The sequence below is a fragment of the Podarcis erhardii genome, assembly GCF_964252035.2.
Source record: "Podarcis erhardii genome assembly, chromosome: 13".
NCBI classification, from domain to species: Eukaryota; Metazoa; Chordata; class Lepidosauria; order Squamata; family Lacertidae; genus Podarcis; species Podarcis erhardii.
In genome coordinates, this window is record NC_138502.1 from 10,510,173 (window position 1) to 10,520,552 (window position 10,380).

Consider the following 10,380-nt stretch of genomic DNA (forward strand, 5'->3'; position numbering starts at 1 on the left):
GGTGAGGAAAGGGGGAATCTTGGAGCCAGCCTATAGGGAGTCACCACTTCGTAGTTGGTGGAGTTGGGGAGGGAAGAATGAGTGACGATCTGCGGGAGACAAATGCTGAGGTAGCTTTGAGTTCATGCATAGAGAGGCTTCAGGAGGCGGGGTCACTTGAGAGGGGAGGAGCCAAAGCCCTTAGAAATAAACAAGCCTTTTTGACTCACATTAACCCAGAATTTCTCCGACTGCAACTCGCCTGGCGTAAGAGCTGTGAGCATATGGAATGGAGGGAAAGGGGATGGAATATAGAAAAGGAAGGGGAGATGTGGGTGTTATAGAATATACTGAATAATTGTCAGACGGGTGGGGCTAGGATTGCATAGGGTCTGCTGCTAGGAGGTTGCCTGTGTTTTAAACAATTACATGCCAGGCAAAGACTGAACAGGTGGTGTTTTCCCCAACCACTTTGTCTTCAAATGCTGCACCTGTTAAATTTCTGCCTTGCATTGGAGGCATACAGAAGCCCTGCCATGAAAAAAAAAGTGGGTTTTTTTGGGAATGAGGGCACTCAGCCCTTTATTGGTAAAATAAAATATGCATTGTCCTCAATAGAGGGGTTTATTTCATGCCAACTATGAATCTGTGGCAGGAAAGTGTGGCTGTTAAGTACCTAGTGGGCACTGTATTGGTCTGCAAAGAATTGGAGGTGGGCAAAATCTTTCTATTGGACTGTCTTAACTGAGGTAGGAATATGCAGGCCTCCTGGTTTCACAGAACTCTTCATTGCACAGAAGGGAAAGGTTGATATTTCAAATGCATATTGGGCAAACTAGATTACAAGGCGACAGATCTGCTGGCTTGCTGTTAATGGGAATTTTGCAACACACACCAAACCTGGAGGTGGTTGCTCATTGCGCCATTAGTGTAACATCCAATATGCAAATAAATTTTTGGTTTATTGGGTGATGAATTTGCTCACGTCGTGTGAAAGTATGGTGCAGTTTGGGTCTTTTGTAACAGGAGGACTGTGTGTGAAAGGGAGGGAGCACAATCTTAGACGGTAGCTCAGTGGTGGAGCGCCGGCCTTGTATGTCTAAGGTCTTCGGTTCAATCCCTGGAATCTCCAGGAAGGGTTGGGAGTGACTTCCTGTCTGAAACCCTGGAGGGCCCCTGCCTGTCAGAGTAGACAGCACTGAGCTAAGTGGGCCAGTTGCATAAGTTATGTTGGAATAGATTAAATCAAGACAGAGAGAGGTGTACGTTTCCAAGCACAATTCAAAGTGTTGGTGCTGACCTTTAACGCCCTAAATGGCCTTGGCCCAGTATACCTGAAGAAGCATCTCCAGCCCCATCGTTCAGCCCAGATACTGAGGTCCCGCTCCGAGGGCCTTCTGGCGGTTCCCTCCCTGCGAGACATGAGGTTACAGGGAACCAGGAAGAGGACCTTCCTAGTAGTGGCGCCCACCCTGTGGAATGCCCTCCCATCAGATGACAAGGAAATAAACAACTATCTAACTTTTAGAATATGGGGGACGTGGGTGGCGTGTGGGTAAAACCACAGTGCCTAGGACTTGCCAATCAGATGGTCGGCGGTTCGAATCTCCGCGGCAGGGTGAGCTCCCGTCTTTCGGTCCCAGCTCCTGCCCACCTAGCAGTTCGAAAGCACCCTTAAAGTGCAAGTAGATAAATAGGTACCACTTTATAGCGGGAAGGTAAACGGCATTCCGTGTGCTGTGCTGGTGCAGGCTCGCCAGAGCAGCGATGTCACACTGGCCATGTGACCCGGAAGTGTCTGCGGACGGCGCCGGCTCCCGGCCTCTAGAGTGAGATGAGCGCACAACCCTAGAGTCTGTCAAGACTGGCCCGTACGGGCAGGGGTACCTTTACCTTTACTAGCTTTTAGAAGACATCTGAAGGCAGCCCTGTTTAGGGAAGTTTTTAATGTCTGATGTATTGTTGTTGTTATTGTTATTATCATCATCATCATTAATTCTGTTGGGAGCCACAGTGGGGTGGGGTATAAATTATTATTATTAGTATTAGTATTTCTAAAAACGAAGTCACTTCCTTTCTCATTCTCTACCCGTTTCTCCTTCTCTGCCCCCTGAAGGTCTTGACTGCGATGGTTCTGCAGAAGGAAGTCCCCAAAGTTCACATTTTCAGCACCAGGGCAGGAGATGTGATTCTTCGCCCTGATCTGAACTGCTACCTGCTCCTCTCCGGTTTGCCAACCTCACCCTGCGCTGAGCTCTGGCCCTTGCACCCTTCCCTGTGCGGCAGCGAACACTATTTCAGCTCCCGTTGGCACAACACCATCTATGTCATCCGGGACAACAAACTCCTGGAAACCCCAAACCTTCACACCGAGCCCAGCGGAGAGCCCCGCCGCCTGCACCCCAGCTGCTGCGCTGGGCAACATTATTTCATTGTTTCTGGCGGCTCCTTTGGCATAATCTTAAGCCCAGGCACCATGACGGCAGTCAAGGACTTGACCACAGGGGAACCAGATCCAGACGCACAGCCAGGACACCATCAGTGGTCCAACGAGAAGATGGCAAGCCATCGCAGTTACCTCTACTGGCAGCTGTGGGATAACTTCAGCGGAGAAGTCTTTTCTTTCCACCCCAGCGTCCTCAATTTCTTGCCGGGAGGTCTCGGCCTCAGCAAAGGGGACGCATTCAAGGCCTGGGAACTGCTGAACATTTTCCACAACTACTCCAACATCCCTGTCTCCAGGTTACAGGAAGTGTCCCGGAAAGTGGGCTGCGCCACAGAAAAGCTGGCTGACATCGGGCGTAGCTGGGTGGCAGCAGCCCTGCCAGATTCTCCTGAGCCAGGCTCCGTCGCCATGGCGCTGGCCAAGGCCCAGTTTGCGTTACCAACCGAATATGGCGGTGTGGGCCTGAACACAGAGCAGGAGGAATGGGGGGAAGCCCGTGAGGTGGAGACAACCCTGAAGTTCATACTACAGCCTGAAGATGTTGCCTATGTGTGGCAGTATCAGCTAGGGCTAGGGAAGCAGGTCATCTTGTTTTGCAGGGATATTGAGGTCACTCTTGGCTGCGACCCACCGACTAAGGTCCCCCTGCCTTCTTCATCCTAAATAACAGCTGGCTCCAGCTCCCCATTACTTTCCACCCTTTTCCCCTTAGATGTATTTCTGTACACTACCAACTGATAAATGCTGAAATAAATAAACAAACCAGGCATGGGGGAACCTGTGGCCTTTGCAATGTTAGTAGATACCAAATCCCATCAACCCCAGCCAGTGGTCAAGATTGATGGGTGTTGCAGTCCAGCAACATCTAGAAGGCTAGAGGTTCCTCATCCCTGATTGGAAAGAATTCCTGGGGGTGCTGTGTGTGTGTGTGTGTGTGTGTGTGTGTGTGTGTGTACAAAAGCTTAATAAAATGCTATTAATGCTTGCTTGAATAGAGGGCCCATCAAATCTCACTACAGATTGAGAATTCCTTCTGTGGTTGTTTTAATAAATAGATTCCCCACCCCTCCAGCCTTGATGCAGGGAATTAGAGCAGAGTGGTCCAGAGTGACAGGCCTGACTCTCTAGGGTTGGCGGGTTTATCCAGAGGGTGAATAAACACCTATAGGTTGAAATGGGGTTGGAAAAGGCCCAGGCGTAGAAAAAATTAGAGGAACAGCACACACACAAAATTAACTAGGAGCTCAGAGCCCCAGAAATACATGACATGGACATGTGCAGAGTGCACCTCCCTTGACAGTGAGGAACCTCTGCATTTGATGATTCCACAATACAGGCGTATTCCTTATTTTTTGTGTTTTATGATTCCTAGTGATGATGATTAATAAATGTTGATTATATATTGATGTTCCTTGGCTTTATTTCATATGCATTCCTAAGAATCTGGGTTGGGGATTGACAGCTTTATTTATTTTTAATGTATTTTTTAATTAAAGATTTTCTTGGTTTACAAGCTCATCAAGGGGTCAAATGAACTCCAGGGACCCTGGAACAGCAAAACCACCAGAGAAAGGGACAGTGGCTTTCTTTTTTTATTGGGGGGGGGGGGACTGTCCCTATGCCGGTGTTTTACCATACAAGAATGAATTTGTGGTCTATGACTGTGTTACAGAGCATTGTGTGGGGCTGACTTGTCTTCCAGCCTTTGAGTTGCACATTTCTAAAGCTAAAACAAGGGGACGTCGCTTGGTATGTAAAACACTTGAGGTATTGTTTCACGACACAAGTTTGCATATGCAACTTTATTTGCATAGATGCAAATATAGGATGACCGGGGTGGGTGGGGAGGAACTCGTGTCGGCCCTCAAGCTCACTGGAGGAAACTGAGCCAGCCGCTATGGCCCCATTCTAGCCTGGGATTTCTGCCGCAGGGTCACTGTCTCCAGCACCCTAGCATGGAGTCCCTTGCCCACTGCATGCTCCAAAGCTAAGCACTCAGGAACCCTGAAAACACGAAGTGCTTCGTTCTCAAGAGCATCGAGTGAAAGTTCTGTTGCGTATTGTGGAACTTTGCAATAAAAACACAAATTAAGACATGCCAAAGGAAGCTCCAAGTTTTTCACCCGTATATTTGCACCGAAAATAACAGCTCTAACTGAAAGGCAGCGTGGAGATCTGTCTCGTTTCTTGCAATACACATGCCTGATAATCATTGCATAATGTCAGCCGGTTGTATAACCTCAGAAGGGGCGTGGCTGCGAAGGGACGCTGCGCTTTTGAATTTGCCACCTGAATTTGCCCACGTACACACAGCCGGGCAATGGCACACACCAACTTGCCGCCCTCCCCCCCCCAAGCCGAACTACGTAGACTCCCCCCCCACCTCTCTCCGGCGGAAGCCCAAAGATGGGAGGTGTGGCGGGGGTGTGGCCACCTTTTTCGCGCGCCCCCCTGCGCCTGTGCTCGGCGCGGAGACGCGGACAGCTCCGCGGCTTCGCTTCACGCCAAGATCCTGAAGGGGGAGCAGATCTAGGCGGAGATCTGCTGAAGGGGGAGCAGATCTCCCCCTAGATCTCCTCCTGGGATGGAAGCTGTCGGAATAGAGGCCGTCCTTTGCACCTGCCCTATGCCCCCAAAACGATGCACAAAGAACCCTCCTCCCTGACCCAAACTCCGCTTCCCACCCGCCTACGCACAAACTTTCCTTGTCTTTACAGCAGGGGGGGCCCGTCCACTGTCCCTCAGACCTTGTGGGGGGCCGGACTATATTTTGGGGGGGAAATATGAATGAATTCCTATGCCCCACAAATAACCCAGAGATGCATTTTAAATAAAAGCGCACATTTTACTCATGTAAAAACACCAGGCAGGCCCCCACAAATAATCCAGAGGTGCATTTTAAATAAAAGGACGTATTCTACGCATGTAAAAACATGCTGATTCCCGGGCCGGATTGAGAAAGCGATTGGGCCGGATCCGGCCCCCGGGCCTTAGTTTGCCTACCCATGCTTTACAGTGTTTGGTTTTGGGTCTCCTCCCCCTCGGGAGGGAGGAGCCGAGGAGCCCGGCCTTCTCCGCCAGCCCCTTCCGGGAAGCTGCCTTGGCCCGACTGTCAGCGACTGCAGTCCGGGAAGCCGCTGCGCCCTGGTGAAATTGGCGCGAGAGCCTGCAAACCAGGTGAGGATTTTCTGCAGCTGCATTTGCTCCAACCGACCTCTGCTGCTTGTTGTCACTCGCTTGCAGGCTTCCTCTCATGCTGTCTTGTGTGCTTGTTTGTTTTTGCCTCCATCACGCACGGGGTGCCGTGGGGGGGGGGGGAGAAGTTTTAGGTGTTCCTACCTGGGGATAGGGGGCATGGTGGCGGCGGTGCTAACAACCGTGAGTTAGAAAGGCCGAATCCTTCAATTTTTGAAAATTAGTCGGGGGGGGGGGGCAAAGAAAGAGAAGGAGAGAGAGGTGATGTCATTTGTTTGTTTGTTTTCATGAAAGCTATCCCCGGCTTGAGTGTAAAAAAAAAGGGAGGGAGTTTCAGGTGGTTTCTAAAAATTGTTAGATCACTCCTAAAAGCACGTTAGTTTCCTTCCCCGTCCCCTCCCTCCCAGCAGAATGACTGGAATGGGGCTTTAGAGGGGAGAAGGAATATCTTCCTTCTTGAAGCTCCACTACACTAATTTTGCACTGGGAAGTGGAAGAAGGGCTGTGATTATTATTAACTTGTTGTGATAGTTACTCTGTGCTCACAGCTCGTGTTTCAGCCTGCTCTGTGGAAAATAAAGCCTTGGGCTTGGGATTTAGCCCTTGTGACAGAAGCCCAGGATTCCTGGGTTCCTGGCCCAGTTCCGCCCACAAGGAGTGACCCTGCAGGAATAGAATCCCTCATGCACCGTTCCTATGGGCTGCAGAAATGCCACAGGATTCTGGATCTGGGGGGTCCTAGCCTTCTGCAGCTTAAGAAACCATGCCACACTCTCTCTTAAGATTGCCACTTTCTCTTAATATTCTGGCACAGTTTCTTTGCGATATGGAGGGAGGCAGGAGGTGGAGGAGGATAATGTTATCCCCGACCTCCTACAGCACGGGGAAAGCTTTTCCTGTTATGTTTTTGCTTCTTGTGCCAGATCTCGTTAATTAATAGGACACTTGGCGCCTGTAAACATCCAATGGTCATTGGTCTTCCATAGACAGACATTGGTCTTCCATAGCTGCGAATAATCCCACCCAAGGGGCCTGAATTGCAAACCACACTCCTTGATCCCCGGTTTTGTGCCTCTTAAAAGCGCAATCTCACAGGGACACAAGGAGCTGTCTAATTCCGAGTCAGACCATTTGTCTGTCTAGGTCAGTATTGTTTACACTGACTGGCAGCACCTCCCCAGGCTTTCATACTGGGGCTTGTTTCCCATTCCTACCTGGAGATGCTGGGGTTCAACCTGGGATCTTCTGCATGCAAAGCAGATGTTCTGCCTCTGAGCTGCGACCTTTCCCAGTATTCAGCTTGTACACACTATTTGCTTATGAAATCCCAGAATTGTAGAGTTGGAAAAGGACCACAAGGGCCATTTAGTCCAACCCTCTGCAATGCAGGAATCCTTTTGCCCAATGTGGGGCTCAAACCCACGACCCTTAAGAGTTTCATGCTGTACCAACTGAGCTGTCTTGTTGAGATTTATAGATAATCGCTAGTGTACTCAGTATTTGCAACTCAAATTGCCACAACAGCATTATGAATCTAGGCAGGGGAACGTTTAACAGTATATGCATATAACATTGTCCAGTCAGGTGCTGCTACCAAGCCAAATCTCTGGGAAACGAGGCCCTAGGCACAAATGCATACTAAAGTTATGTAAACAGTGGAAATGCCCTAGGAAAAAATTATGGCTGACTTCCAAAGGAAAATGAAATTAAAACATCTCTCATGGCACAGTGTTTGCAGATACAACAAAGCACACCTATCTGGATTTGAGATTCGAACGCCAGCCCTATTTCTCATAATCAAACTAGACACAGGGGTACACAAGATTACCTTAGGGACAAAGCAGGCTGTTCAAGTATTCAGTAGGAACTTGTTGAATGATGTAGGGTAATGATCTCCCGCTTGAATCTGCCGTAAGGTTAGGGTGCCTTATACGGTGGGCTCAGGTGCAGAATCTAGCTTTCTGAGAATTTCAGCTTTACATATAAGTGTAACTGCAAACACACATGAGCTTGTGGCCCACAGGTTTGCAAAGATTTCATTGAGAAAGCACACAGGCAGAAGAAATCCAAGATCTCAGGTGGGTAATAATCAAATGACATTTCACTGGGCTCTGCACAGCACCTTAGAGCCAAATCAGAACAAATTATGCTATATCATTGTTGCTTTTTAAAGGGGCAGAAAATAATGCAAAATAAGATGTTCTCAACAGAGGTGTATATAGTTTGGATGCTACTGGCACAGAATGTCACATTTTTTTTTAACACAGCAGGACCCAGCCCTAAGTTAAGGGTCACTTCATTGCTTTGTATAACTGAACATGTATTTCTCATTTCCCTTTCCCTCTCTACCAGCAAACTATATACAGCAACAGCAACTCACATTTCGTGATCGATTGCCTCAGGACCTGGAGGTTCCATTAACCTGTATTTCTTAACACCTGTCAATAAGAACCTCTTCCGCATCTCCCCGCCCTGGGACATCCATGGCTGCCATTGTGCCCCGGGCAGACTCCCGTGGCACAGACATCTTTGCTACCCGCCACGGTTTCTTCGTCGTCCGCTCGGACCTGGGTTGTTTCCTCCAAGCGCTCGACTTCCGTTTGGGGCAGGACCTCCAAGTGTGGGATCTGCACCCGGCCTGCCGCGGTGCGGACCACTACGTGGGGGACCCCACCAGCTCCGCCATCTACCTCCTCCGTGGGGACTCGTTCTGCAAAGTGCTTGACCTGAGCTCCGAGCCGCCCTCCAGTACCCTCCCGCTGCACCCCACCTGCCAAGGAGGCAACCATTATGCCTTCTGCGAGGGCCGGTTCTTCATCTTTTTCCTGACACGTGGAGTGGTCCTCTCCGTGGCCGACCTGGCCACTGGGGCCACCGCTAAGGAGATCTGCTTGGAGCCAGCACTTCTCAACGGACTGTATTACTATGGTGCAGACGCCAGCCACCTTGCCTGCTTAAGGATGGATGAAGAAAACGGCCTTTGTGGCTACCTTTTTGCAGCGGCAGGGCCCAAGGAGACCTTCTCCGTCCACCCTGACGTGGTCTCCTTCCTTCCTGGGGGGCTGGGCCACACCCACGGGGCTGCCTTTGGCGCTTGGGAATGCCTCAAGCTGATCTCCAACGCCACAGACCTGCCCATGCCCAGCAGCCACGAAATCACCCGCAAAGTTGGTTCCTCAAAGCTGGCGTTCAGTCAGAAATACCGCGTCTCTGGATCTCTGGATCCGGAGTCTTTGGCCGCCTCTCTTCTCCAGCACCAGTTTTCCCTCCCCGTCGCTTACGGTGGTCTGGGGCTTCGGACGGAGCAGGAAGAGTGGGAGGAGGCAGCCGAGGAAGGAGAGGCTTTGCGGGTGATCTTGCAACCCCGTCAGAAGCTGTACTGGTGGCATTACCAGCTGGGGTTGGGCAAAGAGCCCCTCCTCTACTGCCGGTCCCTGAAGGTCACCCGCAGCCCCTCGCCACCCACCCATATACCTCTGCCACCGGTTGATCCTTGATGCCAGGACTAAGCGACAAGAATCTGATGTTTGTTTGGTTGGGCTTGTGCATAAAACAAGAGCGCTGCTTTCTTGCTCCCTGCCCTGCCCCAGCTGTGCTTCCTGTTTATTTCATTGTTACACCCATTTCACAGGCGGTAAAACAAGTTGCTGGGCTTCTCTTGATGTAGAAGGGCCTGTGTCACACTTGGTGGAGGTCATGAAACCACTACTGTTCAAATAATAATAAATGATAACAACATTAAGTCTTGGTGCTCAATTGGTGCCCTGTTCACTCTCTGCTTCGATTCTTCAGAGGATGACACCAGCTTGCTTACTTGTTTTCAGAACATCTTAGAACCATAGAATTGTCCAGTTCGAAGGGACCCCAAGGGTCATGCAGTCCAACCCCCTGCAATGCAGGAATCTCGGCTAAAGCATCCATGACAGGTGGCCATCCAACCTCTGCTTAAAAACCTCCAAGGAAGGAGATGTTTGTGTGTGATAAAGTGCAGCACTTGACTGCTTACAGTCCAACTCTTTTACATGAGATGGACGATATGGGGGCCTCCAGAGGACTCTCATCATCCCTGACCACTGACCATCCTGGCTGGGGCTGATGGGAGTTGGGAGCCAGCATATGGAAGGCTGCCAGCTTCCTCAACCCCAATTTACATTCTCCCCATGAGAAGGCTTAGGTCACTGTCCTTCAAAAGCAAGTAGCTTACACCGGGTGCAGGTGATGGCAATCATCCATGCTTGGAGAAACGGGGTCTGCTGCAGGAGACGGGAAGCGAATGCAGTACCCAGAATCCCGTGGGGCCAGGTATGTGGCTGCTCCTTTTGACCCCCTCTGGGTTACAGAGACTCCTACTGGAAAGCTACAGAATGCTGAGGATCTGGTGGCCCTGAAACATCTCTGATTTCTCCACCTTCCTACACTGGGGTGAGGAAGGTCTTGGGGCAGCAGCTTCCGAGCATGCTGCAGTTTGGAGACAGCGTTCTTAGAAGGCCACCTCAGAAGCTCCCTGTTCAGAGGAGGAAAGCAGGCAGCTGTCCTATACCAAGCCAGACCATAGACAGTGGTACCTCTGGTTACGTACTTAATTCGTTCCGGAGGTCCGTTCTGAACCTGAAACTGTTCTGAACCTGAAGCACCACTTTAGCTAATGGGGCCTCCCGCTGCCACCACGCCGCCGGAGCACAATTTCTGTTCTCATCCTGAAGCAAAGGTACTATTTCTGGGTTAGCGGAATCTGTAACCTGAAGCGTATGTAACCCGAG

The 10,380-nt window shown here is 50.4% G+C and overlaps 2 protein-coding genes across 5 annotated transcripts; both read left to right on the forward strand.

Annotated features, from left to right (window-relative positions):
• The first annotated feature begins 41 nt into the window (after positions 1–41).
• LOC309326604 (uncharacterized protein) lies at positions 42–3,831 on the forward strand. 3 transcript variants are annotated; one of them, XM_081835469.1, is made up of 2 exons: positions 42–110; positions 2,096–3,831. In XM_081835469.1, the coding sequence occupies exons 1-2, from the start codon at positions 78–80 to the stop codon at positions 3,086–3,088; spliced, it is 1,026 nt and encodes a 341-aa protein (XP_081691595.1). In that variant the 5' UTR covers positions 42–77; the 3' UTR covers positions 3,089–3,831. The 3 variants fall into 3 exon arrangements, with proteins under 3 accessions (XP_081691595.1, XP_081691597.1, XP_081691596.1); XM_081835471.1 differs by lacking the exon at positions 42–110 and adding an exon at positions 111–246; XM_081835470.1 differs by lacking the exon at positions 42–110 and adding an exon at positions 123–255.
• Positions 3,832–5,476: 1,645 nt separating this feature from the next.
• On the forward strand, positions 5,477–9,362 carry LOC309326607 (uncharacterized protein). Of its 2 annotated transcripts, none has more exons than XM_081835474.1 (2): positions 5,477–5,602; positions 7,987–9,362. In XM_081835474.1, the coding sequence occupies exon 2, from the start codon at positions 8,104–8,106 to the stop codon at positions 9,115–9,117; it is 1,014 nt and encodes a 337-aa protein (XP_081691600.1). In that variant the 5' UTR covers positions 5,477–5,602; positions 7,987–8,103; the 3' UTR covers positions 9,118–9,362. The 2 variants fall into 2 exon arrangements, with proteins under 2 accessions (XP_081691600.1, XP_081691601.1); XM_081835475.1 differs by lacking the exon at positions 5,477–5,602 and adding an exon at positions 6,632–6,763.
• Positions 9,363–10,380: the final 1,018 nt, after the last annotated feature.